Source organism: Balaenoptera musculus, chromosome 2 (genome assembly GCF_009873245.2).
Source record: "Balaenoptera musculus isolate JJ_BM4_2016_0621 chromosome 2, mBalMus1.pri.v3, whole genome shotgun sequence".
Taxonomy (NCBI): domain Eukaryota; kingdom Metazoa; phylum Chordata; class Mammalia; order Artiodactyla; family Balaenopteridae; genus Balaenoptera; species Balaenoptera musculus.
In genome coordinates, this window is record NC_045786.1 from 136,401,699 (window position 1) to 136,420,754 (window position 19,056).

The 19,056-nt window shown below is 42.6% G+C and overlaps 2 protein-coding genes across 3 annotated transcripts in view; both read left to right on the plus strand.

Annotated features, from left to right (window-relative positions):
- Nucleotides 1–2,747: 2,747 nt before the first annotated feature.
- LOC118890565 (von Hippel-Lindau disease tumor suppressor-like) lies at nucleotides 2,748–4,491 on the plus strand. Its single transcript, XM_036843601.1, is given in 2 exon segments — nucleotides 2,748–2,947; nucleotides 2,949–4,491. Coding segments are annotated over 2 exon segments (612 nt in total). The 3' UTR covers nucleotides 3,361–4,491.
- Nucleotides 4,492–12,559: 8,068 nt separating this feature from the next.
- The window catches only part of SYT16 (synaptotagmin 16), a 253,423-nt gene continuing 246,926 nt past the window's right edge, over nucleotides 12,560–19,056 (plus strand). Inside the window, exon 1 of one of the 2 annotated variants that reach the window (XM_036844899.1) lies at nucleotides 12,560–12,607. In XM_036844899.1, the coding sequence (XP_036700794.1) occupies nucleotides 12,595–12,607 (13 nt within the window). In that variant the 5' untranslated portion in view covers nucleotides 12,560–12,594. Of the gene's footprint in view, nucleotides 12,608–13,039; nucleotides 13,103–19,056 lie in introns of those variants that run through there. The other variant, XM_036844898.1, reaches the window with a different exon arrangement.

Here is a 19,056-nt window from a genome sequence, read left to right on the forward strand (position 1 = left end):
AAGAGCAGAAAATGTAGAAAGATAGACAAAAAGTAACAAAATTGAATTAAGCTGATGTGACTTGCTATATGGTTACATCTGACAATGTAGTGCTTTAGCTGATAGCAAATTTTTCATGAATACATTTTGAAGATAGGGTGTGAAGCACTTGATAGATTTGCTTTAGATGTGAAATTGAAGCTTACTGGGCAGAGTTAAAATAGAAAATATTTGTGTTTAACAGTGGGTTTTCAGAATTAAAATATGGTGTCCAAATACTGGTTACCTATTAAAGTAAGCTATTTGTATTGTCAACTTGATTATAATAAAATGGCACCAAGTTGTAAATACATGATTTTAATATTAAATATTTACGAAATTAACGTTTTGTGGGAGAAGAGGGGTTGTGGCAGTGTTCATAAACACAAGCTACATTTTAAAACCATACCACTTTACTTTCAGAAATCTTAATGTATGAAAGTATTGTTCAGAGTAGAAAACTGTCATTATAGTAGTTTTAGTGTTAGATACCAGGTTTACTTGGGGTATCTAAAAAAAAAACAAACAATAAATAAAAGAAGTGTAACCATAAAGAAAATGGAGCTTGTATGGATGCTTATTAGGGGAATATTTTTCACTTGGAAACTAAAATAATTTTTTATAGTTTATTTCTTCAGAAGAAAACTACCCTGGAAATGTGCACTTCTCTATAAGAAACCATAGCGCGTTGTCTTTGTTTTCTGGTACTGTTAAGAGTTTATGTGGTTGTAAGCTCATCTAAGATCCCATCTGGGTTTATAACCCCTTTCTCTTAATGCCTCAAAGGTTTCCTAACTGAGTGGATGTATTAAATGTGAGGAAACATTCCCAGTCTCCTTAACAGCCTGTTAAAGTGCTTGTTCCCTGAAACAGATACAGTTGTACCATCTGCAAATTATTTTGTACTGCCAGAGGAGGTACTGAACCAACTTTTAGGCAAAGACTTTTGTCTTCTACAGGGATTTCCAGAACAGTGATATGATACGGAAATGCATTAAAAAACTTTATCCAAATGGTTTGAATACTTGTAGCTTTCTGACCTAGAAGCTAGAAAGTAAAAAATTTCTATCCTAGTTCTGTCACTGATTCATTGTGTATCCTTGAGAAATTCATCTCTTTTTGTCTAAATCCTTTTGTCAGCTGTAAATTCAAGATAATACAGAACCATTTACTGACTTTTCAAAAATATTAAGAACTGCATATTGCTTTAAAAATGCAAAGATATGAATGCTAAACTTCAAAATAATTACAGCTGGAAAGTGTAAGCTTTTAAAAAGTACTTGGATGTCAAGGAAACGAAAGTGATTATTAGTGGTTAATGTGCTTTTGAGGTGATTTTCTTGAGTAATAATTGAAAGCTTGTGTTTATACAGATCCTCAGACTGATGGGAGACAAAGCTCTCATGGTTCAATTGACAGCGTCTGTTTTTTATCAAGTTGAATTAGGTACACTATATAGCCTCTTCTAATAACCTATTTCAGTTATGACAAGAAGATTCACACATGTATATATGGAAAAAAATATAATTGAGGTATCTTTAAAAATGAACTCTATGGGCTGAAAATTACTCTTGCTTTGAGATAAAGAACCTAGGAAAATAAAGAGTTATTAATGCCTTCCCAACCTACACTTGATTCTTGAATTAAATTACAGTTTGAAGAATGCTTACTTTTTAAAATGGCATTGAGAAGACTCTGTGGGTGCTTAACTTCTCACATTTTCATTTATCTTTTGAACAACTATGTAGTAATTTTCATTGCACATTAAAAAAATTTCCTGAATTAAAGTAAATGCCAAAGTCTCAGGCTGTATAACCCCCTTTTATGTGGTGTTTCTTATGCTTGAATTATTTGGTTTAATATGCTGTATACGGTGGGTCTGGATCTTTTAAGAACAGTCTGGACAGGCTCCTATTTAGCTGCAAGGAACAAAGGCACATTCACGTTATCTTAAATGCTGGAGGCTTATTTTAAGGATACAGAGGACAGGAAGGCGACCACCTCATTGGAGACATGGCTGGTAAAATGGCACTTTGGTCTTGTAGTGGGCACAGCAGCTCTGATAGCTGTGGACGTCCACTGCTCCGTAGTCGTCATGTGCCTACCCTTACTCATGTTTCCCAGCTTCTCCCTGCACATAAAAAAGTGCTTTTCTTACAAGCACTTCAATATGAGGCTTTAAAAAGTCTTAGTTAAGATAAATGACAACAAAAAAGCTTTCATATAATTATCTACAGGTTGATTTCAGATACCTTATCACCATAGTACTTAATGAATTGGGCTATGTTAGCTTCAGTTAACTATTTTCAGTTAACCCACATAATTTGCTGAACTTCATATAGCGTAAATGATTTAACTGAAATGAATTTTGCTATAGTCTCAAATTTGTTAACTCTTCTGCCTTTGTTAAATGTTTTAAATAGTTGAAATCTTATAGTTTCCTAGTCTCTTGCAGCGTAATTGATACATTGTCTATATTATTATACTTGGTTAACTGAAGGTATTCTCTCTGTAAACTTCAACTAGTTGCCTATAAAATTTTCTCAGCAGAAACTAATGGTATTACATTTAAAAATGAAATACCTTGTCCTTTGGAGGCCATATGTCTAGAAAGTCATTCTGTGTATAAAGATTAATCAACCAATCAAAAGACATAGCTTGTTTTCTTTAGTGTTACCATTGACACCCGACAAAATATTGAATTACCGAGTTTTAGGCTCCGGGAGGTAATGCCCCGGAAGGCGGGGAACGCGGAAGAGGCCGAGGCCGGCGCGGAGGAGGCGGACGCGGAGGCGTCCGGCCCGGAAGAGTCCCACCCGGAGGAGCTCGGCTCCCAGCAGGAGATGGAGGCAGGGCGGCCGCGGCGGATGCTGGGCTCAGTGAACACGCGCGAGCCGTCCCAGGTCATCTTCTGCAACCGCAGCCCGCGTGGTGCTGCCCGTGTGGCTCAACTTCGACGGCGAGCTGCAGCCCTACCCGAGGCTGCCCGCCGGCACGGGCCGCCGCATCCATAGCTGCCGGGGTCATCTTTGGCTCTTCCGAGATGCTGGGACATCTGCTGGGCTTCTAGTTAACCAAACCGAGCTGTTTGTGCCGTCTCTCAATGTTGATGGACAGCCTATTTTTGCAAACGTCACACTGCCAGTGCACACCCTGAAAGAGCAGTGCCTCCAGGTTGTGCGAAGCCTAGTCAAGCCTGAGGATTACAGGAGACTGGACATCGTGAGATCCCTCTACGAAGATTTGGAAGACCACCCAAATGTGTGGAAGGACCTGGAGCAGTTGCCCCAGGAGCATATTGAAAATCAGTGGATGGCAGAGGAGACTGAAGATTTTAATTGAAATGTACACTCCTGGGTCTCGGCTTTTGACAGTCCTGACAAGTCTCGATCTAGATCTAGGGCTGGTCACTTTTTCTCGGCTTCAAAGTGTCTCATTCTTTGAGTAAAAATGCTCCATTGCTTAAAAGAAAGTTAACTGACCTCACTACTGGGCACTGTGATGTTTAAGGGCAAATATCACAAAATGTAATTTAATGCCTGTCCCTTCTAGAAGTATTTATCAAGGGAAAGGAGTTGCATTTTTGTCTCCTAGTGAGTCAGGAAAGTTTCTGTGTAAGGACTTTTGTGTAAGTAATTCAGTGAGAATTGTAGCTTATTCTTGAGTTGTAGGAAAGCAGTGGCGTCTGCTTTTCATTCCTGTATCATGGTGATGTGCCCGTGTCCCGCTCTGAGAGACCAAGGTGTCCTTGGGGCAGGGGAATAGCCGTCGGCTCTTTGAGACTCCAGTGCCTTGCACGTAATGAGCCTTACCTCAGTGTTTGTTGAATGAACAAACCAGTGGCTACTTTGGTAGAAAGTGTTAGAGGTTTTCACCCTTTTTTTTGAGAGCGGGTGGTAGTGGGGACCTTAAAGTATATACAGTAAACGAATGTTTTCAAGGGCATCAATGTTATAGAAAGCAGTTTTTATAATTTGCTAAATCGTGGCTTTTCTCTGTCCGCTGTTGTCGCAGGGCTGTTTTATTTCTGTTTCTAAGCCAGGATTAGCTTTCTACAGTTCTTATTGATGATAGCTTTTTTGAAACTTGCTATCTGCACAGAAGATAGGAGAAAATAGCTGTCCCCTTGTCATATTATTAAAGAGCTACTCCTGTACTATAAATAGGTTTTTGCCAAATGTGGGTACTTCTGTTCCTTTTTGTAAATCCATGACATTTTCGTTCGATTCAGCAGTTTTTCATCAGGCAGGATCTGGTGACACTTTGCACCTGGCTGGAGGAGAGGACAAAGCCCTCCAGCCTCTTGGAAGTTACTGCTAACACACCTTGGATTCAGAGGGTAGCCTGGAATGTTTTCTAATTTTATACATGTACAGATCCTTTCCTATAGGCTGGACTTAAATTCATTAACTCAAATTCAATACTTCTATCAGGCATCCTTTTTTGGTAGCTAATCGTTAAAAAAAACAAAAACCAAAAAACAAAACTCCCCAGTAGAGAAAGTGTTGGAAGAGACAGAAAAATAAAGAGAAAAGATCCAATTAGGTACACTACTTAAATACAACCACTAACTTAACATTTTGAACTTGTAGCCTTTTTTTGGCTTGGTTTTCCGTAGTTGAGATCATACTGAGTATACAGTTTTGTATTCTACTTTCTCATTTAACTTTATAACTTAAATATCTTTCCATGGTATTATAAGCTCTTCATAGACATGAGTGCAGCCTTCCTTTTATAAATAATGTTGGGATATTTCTTGGCATCTTTATTAGGTCCTTTGAGCACAATTCCTGTGCTCTGATATCAGAGTGAAGTGAATGAATCAAACGCCTTACAGTTTTCCCACCTAATCTTATTCTCCTCTTTCAACATTCAACAAATAAGTGGGCTTTTTTTTTTCTTTAGCCTGTTGTGGTACTCATTCAGTGACACATCTATAATTTTTTATCTAATTTTTTTGTCGAATTGTTGGGTAGGGAAGAAGAAATGGTGGTATAGAAGGCAGCCATTTGATTTCAAAAGTGGGATAGGATGGAAGATTTAAGGAAGCCTGCTGGTGCTCGATTAGTTCAGTGTTGGTTTTATTATTTTTTAAACCTGTCTTTGTGTCAAAATGAGATTTCATGTTCCTGTCAAAACTTGCAATTTGAATACTGTGTTTTTTGTGTTGTCCAAGGAAGATTGAAAACCTATAGCATGTATGTACTCATTTGAAATCTTATGAATGTATTAAATGTATTGCTTTTAAGAGACTGTGATCTTATCTATTTTGAGTTTTAAAAAAAAAGCTTTTTTGGATACATTAAATGGCGCTAAGTAAAGGAAAAAAAAAGTGAATTACCAACAAAATTACCCATATACATACTATACCAGTAAATAACTCTATTAGCTTTCTTTCTGAAAATCCCTTATATTTACAAGTATAATTCATTCACAAAACTGCATTCCACATAATTGGGAATTAATGCTTCAGCGAAGAAAATGAAAAATGTAGCCTGTCTCCTCAGGGCTGTATAGTCAGATATCTCTTTGTCCTTTGGTGGATTTACATACTTTCTGACATCAAGTTTTGATCAAATGAGGAGAGTATCTCTAGCGATTTGTACAGTCTGGGTGACTACATGAAATGAAACCAGTGAGGCGTGGCCTTCCAGGCAGGCCTCTTTAGGCTGGAATTCTTGGTGCCAAGGGGAGCTAAGTCCTAGCCAGGCCATGGCTCCATCCACTGAGTTTTAAATTTTCACTTTGTTTTTTCATTTCTGAGAGTTTTATTTATATCTGCCTAGATATTTGTGATATTTTCTCATTCTTTGATCAGTTTTTTAAGTTCGTCATTTATTTCATGAGATACTTCAAACATAATTATTTTACATTCTGTACTTGATAATTTCACTATCTGAAATTCAACAAATCAGTCTATTATTTGTTGTTTCTGCTAACTCTCTCTCATGGTGGTTCTATCCTTGCTGTATTTGGTAATTTTCATTTGGAGTTCATATTTTTCTTGAACCTAACACGTGGAAGCTGGTGGGCCTAATTTGGGATGCTTCCCTTTAAAGAGAACTTAACGTTTGCTGTTTTTTGCTGGCTTTTAGGGTTTGTGCTTTGGTAGAAACAACAGCTACAATGAAGGAACATAAATAGTACCAGAGATGCAGTTTCAAAGAATGACAGTAAAGGTTAGCTGGGAGTAGGTATTTGACAGTTTTTATTTAATATCGTTTATCAGAGTTGCAAACTAGAATGTACCAGCCATTAGCATCAAAAGCTTTAAAGTTGTTGTGACCCTCTTATACATGATTCTTGTAGCTTCAGTTTCCTTTCTCCTGCAAGAGGTGACAAAACATGGGACTCTAGAATGTGTGAGGAAGTGCAGACATTAGGTATAAGGAAAAACATTTGCATGCTGTCTGTCCAGGGCTTCTTCCTATTCTGCAAGGGCTGGTGAGTCTTGGGTATGTTTATCTTTATTCTCACGTTTGTGTTTTTGAGAAAAGTGAATGATCAATAAATGATTTAAGTTTTATAGTTTTAAAAAACATCAGGAACACTACTGTGAGCCAGGAATAGTAATATTCTGGTACCTCTAAAATCCTTGGAGTCTCAAGTTTGGGCTCAAAGTTTGGGTTCTTGATTGCAAGAGTTAGCAGTTCAACTCTGCTTCACTGGTCTCCATCCCACTTGCTTACGACTTACTGCCACTGCTCTAATTTTAGCCCATTGTTTTCATCTTCCCCTTGGAAATTTTCCTTACTTTTTAGTGAGCACAGGAATGCATGAATAATTATTTTTATAGTAATTTATTCGGGAAGAGTGAGAATAGCCTTTGAAAGTATCTGATCTGTCATACTGCCAGAAGTGGGAGTCCCAGGAGTTATTAATTTATCATCACTTCAGAGAAGAGGAAACAAAGGCACAAAGATGTTAAGTAACTTGCCCAAGATCACAGAGCTGCTGAGTGATAAAGCCATTGTTGGAACCCATGTGGTCTGGCTCCAGAACCTACACTTTAACCACCACATACGAGTCTGAATCTCAGGGGAGATTGCACACATATTACAAAGAATTGGTTGTTGAGACCATAAGAGATGACGGGATACCAAGGGAGTGTGGAGGATAGAGCAATGAACTGAGGGTGGAGCACCAATATATAAGGAAAATTTGAGGGGAAGAGGACCTTGGAGAAGAACTATTGATAACGATATGAAATGCAGGAGGAAGTGTAAGAAAAAGTGTCACACAAGTTGAGGGAACAGAATTTCAGGGAGGGAGTGGTAAGTTAGTCATCATATGCAGCAGTATGATATGATAAAGACCAAAAATTTTGAGTTTGGCAACTAGAAAGTCACTGCCTTTATTGAGGGTGCTATAGACTGAATGTTGAACGTTTCTGTCCCCACAAAATTCATGTTAAAACTTAATCCCCAACGTGATGGTATTTGGCAGTGGGTGGGGCCTTTGGGAGGTGATTAGGTCATGAGAGTGGAGCTCTCATGAATGAGATGAGTGCCCTTATAAAAGAGGCCCCAGTGAGTTCTTATTCCCTTTCCTCTCTGTGAGGACACATGTGAGAAGATGGCCCTCTGTGAACCAGGAAGCAAGTTCTCATCAGACACTGAATGTGCCATTGCCTTGATCTTGGAACCACCAGGGGTTCTTAATCTTACCCTCTGTCTATTACCATCATCCATATTATATCTGAATGTTCTGAAGTATTTGAGTTCAGATGCTTAGGACAGATAGAGAGTCCAAATGAAAATCAAAGGCAAGTTTTACATAAAACAAACAAAAACTCCTCTTTCCTCTTGTCCGATAAATTGCTCAGGAGCTCGCAGGCTACATGCACAAATCATAGTTAAAGTAATTTTTCTATTTTCACCTACTTTAACAAAGAGACAAAGCAATAGCTTTTTCAACCAAAAATAGTCTCTGCTGTGACGCAGACCCACAGAAAGTGGCTGTAGCCCCTCCCCGCTCCCTGCTCTCAGGCTTGTTTATAGCCAGAGTGCTGATAAAGTCAACAGGATGTGGTCACAGGTCAAGGTTCAGAGGGCCTATATGGTGATTTCCACGCCGCGTGTACGCCACGTGTATAAGAGGTATTTGTCCTTTCTTATTCTGGAAATGAACTCAAGCAACATGGATGGTGACATTTGAGTCACAATTATGGCAAAGTCAGAAAAGCCCTGCACCAATCATACTTCAGTAATCACCTTAGCTAAAGCATTTTATGAACACATGGTTGGTCCAGTCTTTTCCCTGTCCCGACTCCCCTTATGGATACACAGCCCCAAGAGCAAACGTTCTCCCAGGCCACTCGAGCCTGTCCTCCTACTTAGGTCTTCAGGGGCTCCAGGCCCTGGGCCTCTGCATTCTCCCACTCCCTCCTCACTCCTGCTGTGGCTTCACTTATCCTTCCAACCCGCTGAGCCCTGTGGCTAGTAGCTATGGGGACACGGTGACCTCGAAGTCCTCTGTCTTTTAGCCTTCCTTCAAGTCCCATCTCCTTCCATCTCCTGCTTTCCCCAGTGATGCTGGAGAAAGCTTCCATATGGCTGCCTTGCTTCCTGGGCTCCCGAGGTCTAATTCCAGGTGGGTCCTCACTGTGGACCGGAAGTCCTTTTCTTCTATTCATCCCTTGGATTCCTTTCACCTTCCTAACAGAGGCAGTTTAAACCGTTCCCACTGTCCTAAGCCCTCAACCTTCTTTCTGCTCCCTTCCTTCCTGGCAACTCAGCATGCGTCCTACGTTACAGAGAACTCTGGGGCCACAGAGCACGCCTGCACTCCCTCAACCTCCCTCTTCCAACCACAAAGAGGACCTTCATCAGCCTGTTTTCCTCAACTTAAGTTTCTGAGACTAAAAATGAGCCTTTCTCTCCAAGGTGGAACTCTGTACACTGGTGATGCCAGCCACACTTTCATCCAAAACCTATTCCCGCCTTTCTCTATATTTCAGATCCTTTCTCTCCAGTGGCTCCTTCTTCTCCCCTTGGAAGTGTGTTGGAATCCTAGCTTGACATGGACTTAGGTAGTTTTCACTCCTAATATGTAACTTTATTTACCATGTCTCTTTTTAAAAAAATTTATTTATTTTTGGCTGTGTTGGGTCTTTGTTGCTGCACACAGGCTTTCTCTAGTTGCGGCGAGCAGGGGACACTCTTCGTTGCGGTGCGTGAGCTTCTCATTGCGGTGGCCTCTCTTGTTGCGGAGCACGGGCTCTAGGTGCGCGGGTTTCAGTAGTTGTGGCACGTGGGCTCAGTAGTTGTGGCTCGTAGACCTTGGCATCTGTGGCCTTAGTTTGTGTAGAGAACTCAAATGGGCCAAAACCTTGGATTTTGAATTTCGAAAGCTAAGGTCCACATAGAAGACACAGATTTGCAAGAAAACAGGATGTTTTAACAGTCATTTTTCCAGCCTCTTATTAGGAGACAGATTTCCTCGGCCATGCTGAGAGGAAGGGTCATCAAGGAGAGAACTGAGGAGAGATTCTTAACAGCCCTTCCCTACTCCCTTCTTCCTTGTTGACAGAACCTACCTCATGTCAGAGAAGCTGAAAATAACAGACATTTGCTTTCCCAGCCTCCACTGCAGCTAGAGTTGATGGAGGGAGCTTTTTACAAAGATTGCCTTCCCTGACTGCAGAGAGAGATGAGAAGGAATGCCCTCCCCCTCCTTCTGGAAAGTTGTCCTGTGAGGACATGAGGTTTCATCTTACTGTGATCATGAGGGGGGACTGCTGCCAACAGACTCAGGATGGCCGAGGAGGAAGAGGGAAGGAGTCTGACTTTCCACTGACACTGTTGAGATGCCAAATTAACCACGGGACCACCCACCTTTGGATTCCTCATTATAGGAGACAATACAACGTTTTTACTGTTTAAGCCACCCTTATGCATTGTATGTAGTTGAAAACATCCTGTACTCATTCCTTTTACTTTCTTAGATAAAAGTCTTATTGCTAATGACCGGTGGGGGATGGTAGAACTTACAGATAGATTGGGGCAATTGAGACTTAGGGGGACCTTTGTCTAACACCATATTAAACACTTCTTGTTTGTTGGCAAACCATGCAGAGTTCCTCTTCATCACTACAGTAAAAGAATGATAAGAAAAAAGTATTGTGTGTGTGGCTTGTTAGAAAAGGCCTGAGACTCCTTCCCAGGTTTCCCTGTTTCCCCAGAATGGCATGGGCACGTCATCCTCTTTCCCCTCAAAAGCAATGCGAAGGTCAAGGAGAAAAAGTCAGACCCAGAGAGGCTTTGGGTGTGGGTAAGAGGACAGAGCAATGGATGCCGCACTCGTGGACAGACAACAGGGGGCTATTCCTGACGGAGGAGGTCTGATGAGCTCTGAAATTCAGACAAGTGGTCCCTCACAGGGAGGAGACGGTGCCCGAGGGCCAAATACCTCTTCACATTCCTGATGCTTTATAACCCTTTCCTCCAAATATTTCCACAACTGCAAGAAAAAGTGGGGAGGGAAATCTCTGAATTGCCTCTGAATTGATGGAGTTTATCGCGAACTGACTCAAATCAAGGTTCCTAACAATAGGTGGAATTCGGACTTGGGCCAGAAAGTTAACTTAGTTGTAGAAAAGCGAATTTTTTTCTTTTACATATTTGAATATAAGGGCAGAAGTATCTTTCCTTCTGAACAATCCTCTATCTTAAAAAACAAAACAAAAAACCAATCTCACCTCAAGCCTGTTCTCCTCTGAAGCTCTCCATTCCTCATTCCCTGTACTGCCAAACTTTTGGAGAGAATTATCTATACCAGGGCCTCTACCTCTTTGAGGTCTACTTATTCCTTAACCCTCCTCATCTGACATCTGGCTCCAGGCAAATAAACTTGCTTTCGAACTGGTCATTCAGAAAACAATTATTGAACTTATACTTTGAGTTACGATATTTCCTCTTTCTGACTTACACAGGTAGGCTTAATTAATGAATAAAGAACCTCACCAATGTTCTACTGACCCTTCAAATGACTTCAAACCCAAATCACCATCTTCCCCCTCAAATCAGCTTAACTTCCTGGTTTGTGAGCCTCTAACAAGGTCAAAACTCCAGGGTCATATTTAATCCTTTTTTACCCCCCTGTTCTCCATCTAACCCATTTCAAGTCTTTCTGCATTGGGGCCTACCACAGAGGGTTGGTGTGAAAGCCAAATGAGTCAGATCTCTGAGGTTAATTATAAGTGTGCTTCAGAATCACCTGTGTTAAACACAAAAAGATCAAAAACAAACAACAAAAAAATGATGCCCTCAGTCCCACTTCAGATGTACTGGCTCTGGATATGGGGCCCAATCAGAATATCCATGTCTCCCTCATCTGTGCTCTGTGGACGGATCAGAAAGGAGTCCTGGCTTGTTCCCTGGTTGCTTTCTGTGTCTGCCCAGCCAAATGGGAGCTGCTTCTGCCCCTGCCTTACTTCAGTGTCTTCTCAGCGTCTAGCCCAGGGCTGGGATGATCCCTACTGGGATCCCCACTGATTGGGTGGAAGGTGCTTCCCCAAATGCATCAGACAGATGTATCTGTAAGAAGTAAATAGCTACCATATGCTTCAGGGCACATGTTTGAGTCATTTGATTGTTTACATCAGGGACATGGGGGGGTCTCATCAGGGGGTCTCACTCCCCCTGATATACCAAGAGCCCATAAGAAATTGGTTTCTGGACTTCAGGAACATTCATACATCTCTCACAGATGGCTTCAGCTTGGAGCCCTTCTGAATCACGAAGGGCCTGGGAGGCACAAAACTCATTCATTGGCTCCCTCATTCAGTCTGATTCAGGGTACTCAAGGATCCGCTCACAGTCAGCTGGTAGGGCCGGGTTGGGCCGGTGGTCATCTGTTAATCAGTTGCTCATCCAGGTGGCATCCAGTTAGCTGGCCATTTATTCAATCCTCCATTTATTCACGCAGGCCTCCGTTCACCCACCCACCCAACAGATACTTACTGAGAGCCTACTATGTGCCAGACACTGATTTCACACCGGAGACAAAACAGATGGTAACACGAGAAGCACGGGACCCTTGCAACCTACCAGGGTGGTGTTGGGCGGGTTTCCCAGGAGTTCTCGGGCCAGGAGATTAGCGTCCTGCACCTGGCTGAGCGTCGCCTCCCACTCTCAACTCTCTTTTCCTGCTTTGCTCCTTGCAGTGGTTGGAGGTGCCAAGCCGCAGGCAGGAAGGTCGAGGCAAGGATGAGGTGGACATTGGAAAAGGTGAGACGGAAACGAGAACGTAGCGGGGAACGTGGTGAGAAAGGAGCGCGGCCAGGAGCGTTCTTCCAAGTGGCTGCGTTCACTGTGTTAGGGGGAGGGTCGGGGAAGGAGGACACACGCTTCGAGGCGGGGAGGGGTGAGTCAGCCGCCGGGCTCCGGGGCTCGGCCGGCTCTGCCCGCGGGCCTGGGCTCTCGGGGCGCGGGGCGGCGCGGCGGGGGCGCGCGGCGGGAGGGGCTGTGCGCGGCGCGGCCCCCGAGCGCGCGGGGCCTGGCGAGGAGCGCGCCGGCCCGGCTCGGCGCCGGTACCCAGGGCGCCGGCGGCCGCCCCGCAGCCCCGGGCCGGACCATGGCGACCGACAGTAAGTGCGCTCGGGCGGCGGAGGCCGCGGGTGGGAGGCCGCGGGGCCCGGGGGTGGGAAGTTCTCCTGTTTCCGACGCCCGCCTTTGTGCAGGGCTCGCGGGAGCCGCGGCCGAGTGCCCTCTCGCCCCTCAACCCGTCACCCTCTGCGGCCGGGCAGGACTGGAGAGGCGCAGGCGGCCCTGGCAGCCTGTCCCGGAGGGATGTGGCAGAAGGGCGTGCGGCGGACGCCCAGGTGGAGGGGACGCTCGATGCCGCGGGGCAGCGGGCCTTGCCAACGCAGCCCTTTGGGGGGTGTCCCCGGGCTAGAGCCGACCTTTGGGGAGCCCTGCCACCCAGGCGTCGCGAGCTCTTGGCGCTGAATTCAAGGTTCGCCCCGAGTTCTGGGCTGGGTTTGCGTGCTCGCCTTCTGGGCATAAGGGTGGCCTGACGGATCGGCTGCCCAGTGGCCCCAGCGGCCAGAGACCGTACCTGGTCACCATGGACAGTGAACGAGGTGAGCGCGTGGACGTGTCAGGTTAAAACTACTGAACGGAAGTGTTGGAAGGCGCTGGGTTGGCCTGCTTTTGGCGTCTTGGCACCACTGCTTCATTGCTCAGTGCTTTTGGAAATGGAATCACATCTATGAAAGCTGGTTAAGTTAGCTGTGTCGGAAGCTGGGTGCGTGTTGGTGGAACCTCAAAGGGAGGTCCGAGTAAAACCACTGGTCACACCTGCCGCGTACCTAGCACGCAGGAGGTGTTGTGTCTGAGCCCTTAGTACAGACCTGGCACATGTTAGGGGCTTGAATGAATGAATGAATGAATGAATGGTGTACTGGCTGGAGAGACCCTTTGGTAGGCATCTTTGAAAGGTGAGAAGGGACAAAGACGGGAAAATGGGGGTCAGCATTTCTGCAATAATTTATTACTATTTTTCTTTTAAACAAACTATTATCCCAGCCAAGAACACAGCTTTGCTATAGTGCAGAGAACATGGGTTTCTGTAGCCAAACGGACCTGTATTTGAAACCTCTGAAATTCACTTCCATGGGACCATGGAAGGTTCCAAATGACCTCAGTTTCTTTATCTTTAAAGTCAGGACAAATCTGTCACATGTCCTGCACGGTGATGAGCACATGGTAGGCTCTTAGTACAGGGTGGTTGCCCTGTTTCTTCGCTATCAGTTTATATGTGTGGAGATACCAACATGCTCTCCCCGTTTTTAAATGAAAAAATCTAGATCAGGTGTTTATAATAAAATTGGCTCATCTGGGCCAAGCCTCTCTTTTTCTCTGCTCATTTATAAAAAGTGTAGTTTAGCTCACTATTTTTTTTTTTTTTTTGGTCTAGGAAAAGAAATTATGGATTTAGCCTTTTATTAACAAAGTAATACTCAAAAAAGAGGAAGATAATTAGATTTGGCCTTATTCTTGTATTTCTTAAAAACAAAGGCAAAGGGGCCTGAAGTATCTATAGGCAATTTTTTGCATCCCACAAATGCTGTGGGACAGTGTACCATTATTCATTTTCTTATATTTAGGGTAAAGGTGATACATTTGGTATCCTAGAAAAAAAATTGGCTGTGTTCTGCCCAATTTATTTAGAGAAATATTTCTTCGACTTCCTTACAAGCTATATTCAACTCCACTGAAGAATCAAACTTTAGCCCATTTGTTTTGTTTATGGAAAAAATGGTAATGATATTCAACCAGCTTAGCTCTTGAGCATTTTTTTAGGTGCAATCTTTTTTTAAAATTTTTTTTAATTTATTTATTTATGGTTGTGTTGGGTCTTCGTTTCTGTGCGAGGGCTCTCTCTAGTTGCGGCAAGCGGGGGCCACTCTTCATCGCAGTGCGCGGGCCTCTCACTATCGCGGCCTCTCTTGCTGCGGAGCACAGGCTCCAGACGCGCAGGCTCAGTAATTATGGCTCACGGGCCCAGTCGCTCCGCGGCATGTGGGATCTTCCCAGACCAGGGCTCGAACCCGTGTCCCCTGCATTGGCAGGCAGACTCTCAACCACTGCGCCACCAGGGAAGCCCTAGGTGCAATCTTAATTAGGTTCATTCTCAGCTGGCATGGAGCTGAAACTATGAAAGGTTTCCAGAGGTAGAGGATAATTAGTTTGTCTTTGTTCTCATTCAGAAGTAGAGTGAGAGACTTACTATGTGTCCCTACTAGGGAAATGAAAAGAAGGGAAGTATTCTCAGCCAGTGTCTTGAAAAATTCTCTCCAAATCTTGACCATATCTACAGCTTACAGTCCTACAATTCTCTTACAGTTAGCATAAAGGTGATCTCAGCTTGGTTGCTTATTAGAATTACTCCAAGAGCTTTCAAAAATACTTTGACATCATTATTTTTTTAAGTAATACATCTCAGATTTTAATCTGTATCAGAATCACCTGGAGGGCTTGTTAAACCAGATTGCTGGCCCTCCCAGAGTCTGTGATTCAGAAAGTCTGGGTTGTAGTCCGAGAATTTTATGTTTCTATCAAGTTCCAGGTGAAGCAGCCGTGCTCCCTGTCCTTCTCTCATCTGTAAGTGTGGGAATGACAGGTGAGAGGCAGGTAGGAGCACAGAATGACAGTCCCTTCTTCAGTCCTGTCACTGTGTGGCGGGTACATGGCCCCATGAACATAAATCAAACCTGGGCACTGTCGCCTTAGGGCTATAGATGACTGCTTTCTCTATTTTTGTCCCCCAAGAAATTTCCCCTTGAGAGAAAAATTAGTTCCAAAGCCGAGCAAAACCTGAATCCTCTCCAGTCATTTCTGGAAGGAATCCAGAAGGACCTCCTTTACGAATGTGGTATGTAAATGTGTATAAAATAGAGATATTTAAAAAATATTTGCCTGGCAACTTATAATGTTCACCAAAAAGAATGTAACAAATAGAACGAAAATGTCCTTGTGTTCGGACAGTGTGCTGTCTGAGGGCAGATTCCAGAGGAAGAATGGAGAATCTGAGAGCCTCACCTTGGTTTTCAGAGAGTTATGGTGAAATGATAAGGATCTTTGAGAACTTCAAACTAAATTCCCCTTGGGCTATGCATGTTTTTATTTGTATAACTCAGGTTTATAAGATCTTTAAAAGGTTGAAACAGTTGGGAGGAATTGTAATAGAAAAAAGGTGAGACTAGTAGAGAAAAAAACCCCAAAACCCTGTTAATATGAGCAGCCTGGTTATTATATAAAGTGGTGGTACATAGGTATTTGGCCTATGTTTCTTGAGTTTCTCAGTAATAAGTATTGAAATGGAGCAGGACCCCCTATGGTCCTTGCCCCCCATGTCCTCCACCTGCCTTTTGTCTGTGGGAGAACTTTAGCCGTAGAATAAGTTTAATCAGAGAAGTGAGAAAATGCAGAAACAAAGGAAAACAGTCCAACAAGAGTAAATAATAATAGTTTAGTCATTAAGCCTAGTTAAGTACCCTTAGTTCCTCCTCAAGGGCTATAGATAATATTCTGAGCCCTATCCTGTGAGCTGTCTTGTGGATACTAAAACCTCCACCAGGTGGAAGAAGTTAACTACATGATGACCAGGCTGTAGCCGTGACATAAGCTGCCACAATTCCAAGAATTGGCCTCAAGGAAGTGGGAACAAACTGACCCTGGAACTGAAGATTAATCGTATTTAAAACAATCAAGATGATGCTGGTCAGACCACCACACGACCAATTTCAAGATGACTGGCAGAGCTGACTGTGCTGTTTCTGCATGTAGCCCCCTCCCTTCACCTATAAAAGCTCTTGCCCACTGATTGTCGGGTGGGGGGCGGGCTTTGGACAGAAGTCTGCCTCCCCCCGCCCCTACCCACCACCCCCACCAGTTTGTCGGCATCCAAAATAAAGCAAACTTTCCTTTCCACCAACCTTGCCTCTTTATTGGCTTTTGAGTGGCAAGCTGCCGGACCCCACTTTCGGTTACAGTGTTGCAGATAGTTTTGTGTTTCCAGATCATAGTGAAGTATTTTTCTCTTTTTCTTCCATTTATGTCGTCCGTTCCATTACTAATACTTCCCCTGATGAGTCTTTATTGTTAAAGTCACTGTAGTCTGTTTATAAGCATAATTTCTCAGGAACTGCCAGGCATGTTTGGGCAATGTTGGAAATATGTAATTGTATTATGCCCTGGAACTCTCGGGGCATTCTTGGGTGGATGGGTCTTTGGGGCTGTTGTGGATGAATATTTGGCTTCATCAGGGAAATATCTAGTCCCCATCTGGTTGCTCCTGGTTTACTGGTTGGTAGTGTGTCATTTTGGCCGGGTCCATCCACAGGTTGCTACCCCACAGGCCATTCCTCTCTCCGCTTACTGGTCGACAACCTGGAATTTCCTTCTTCCCAATCCTACTTATCCCAGCAGCAGTTTCCACTCTGCTTAGTCCTGGAGGACAGAAGGAAGAGAAAGCAGGGGAGGGAAAAATCAAATTTAGGCTCTAAGCAGGTAAAGGTTAGGGATCTCTGCTGAACAGTTACACTTGAGATGTTCAGGACTTAGGATGTTGAGGATTTAAAAGAAAATTGCTCGACTTTGAGTGAAAAAGTACTCAAATTCTTGGGTAAACTTGTTTGTAAGTTTTTAATATTTATTATGATTGGAAATGATGCCAACTAAAAAATATAGACAAAAAGAGTTAGAAAATGACTACTTTGCAACCATCATAGTAACACTTGATTCATACAGTAATCATCCATGGATGCTAAAGTATTGTGTGGAAACTTGAAGGCCAGAATATTTACATTTTTGGGGAATTTCCCCACAGATTTCTTATTAATTGCAAAGGGGAAAAGGGTAATGTTACAGTGCAGAAACGTGGGGTTCACTACCTTAACCAAACCATCAAAGTTATCATCACTAGTAATGGGGCAAACTGGTATCCTGTGGCTTCCTGATCTGAAGCCCTGAGAAGGATACAGCGACACTTATGCCAAAAACACATAACCTGGTTCTAATCAGGAGGAAATATCAGACAAGCCCACATTCGGAGACGTTCCACAAAAGTCAGTGTCATGAAAGATGCCTGAGACACTGTTCCAGATTGAAGGAGACTAAAGAGATAAGTAAATGCAATAGATGGTTTTGGATCTGACCCAAATCAGGAAAAAATGCTACAAAGGACAAATTGTAATAATTGGGGAAATTTGAATATGGATTGTATGTTGGATAATAGCTTTGTATCAGTGTTAGATTCCCTAAATGGGATGTTTTTACTGCAGTTTGGAAGGGACTGTCTTCCTTAGGGGAAACTGGAGTCCTTAGGGGTAAGGGGACATGATGTCTGCAACTAAATCTCAAATGGTTTAGGAGAAAAATGTTTGTGTATATGTGTGCATATTTATGTATATGTGTGTTATACAAGAAAGAAGGAGATAAAATATGCCAAATCTTAACATTTGGTGAATCTAGGAGTTCTTTGTACTATTCTTGCAACTCTTCCGTAAATTTGAAAAACAAAACAAAGCATATGGTTCCATGTAAATTTTAGGATTATTTATTCTAGTTCTGTGAAAAATGTCATGGGTAATTTGATAGGGATCACATTAAATCTGTAGATTGCTTTGGGTAGTATGGCCATTTTAACAATATTAATTCTTCCAATCCAAGAGCATGGGATATCTTTCCATTTCTTTGAATCATCTTCAGTTTCCATTATTAATGTTTTATAGTTCTCAGCATATAAGTCTTTGCCTCCTTGGTCCGGTTTATTCCTAAGTATTTTTCTTTTTTTTTAGTGAGATTTTTAAAAGGTATTGTTTTTTTTTTACATTCCCTTTCTGATACATATGTATAACTGAATCACTTTGCTGTATAGCAGAAATTAACAAAACATTGTAAATCAACTATACTTCAATTAAAAAAAAACCCATAAATGACAGCACTGGGATGCTGATCTGTAATTCTAGGCATTGTGGTCTAATACTATTTAGTTTACTTTTTGAAAGAAAAAGTGAGATGATAATTTTATGGAAAATTTCATGTACATATGAAAGAAGAGAGAATAGTGTAATGAACCCCATGTGCTCAGGTAACCCAGCTTTAAAATCATCAGCATTTTGCATTTACATACCTGCTCTCCCCCTCCCCCGTTTTTAGGTGCTATTTTGAAAGCAATTCCAAGACATCATGTTATTTTAACCACTGATGTTCAGTGTGCTTCTGTGTACATCTTTTTTTCTCCCATAACCCTCATGCTGCTATTGCACTTAAGAAAAGTAACAATTCTGTAATACAAGATGATAGCATTTAGAACTTGTTAGTGTTGCAAGATAGTAACCAGAGTTCTGAGAAATGCACTGATTTGAGGAATATGGGTTGTGCACTTGTTCTAAGTTTGAAAAGCTGGCGAAGCCTGGGTAATTATAAATGGTGTAGAAGAAAGAGTCTGAGAAGCTGCTTGTTTTCGTTTTGTTTTCCAAACTCCTCCTTCTGTTTTTAAACCAAGAATTAAATTCCTGAAGAAAACATA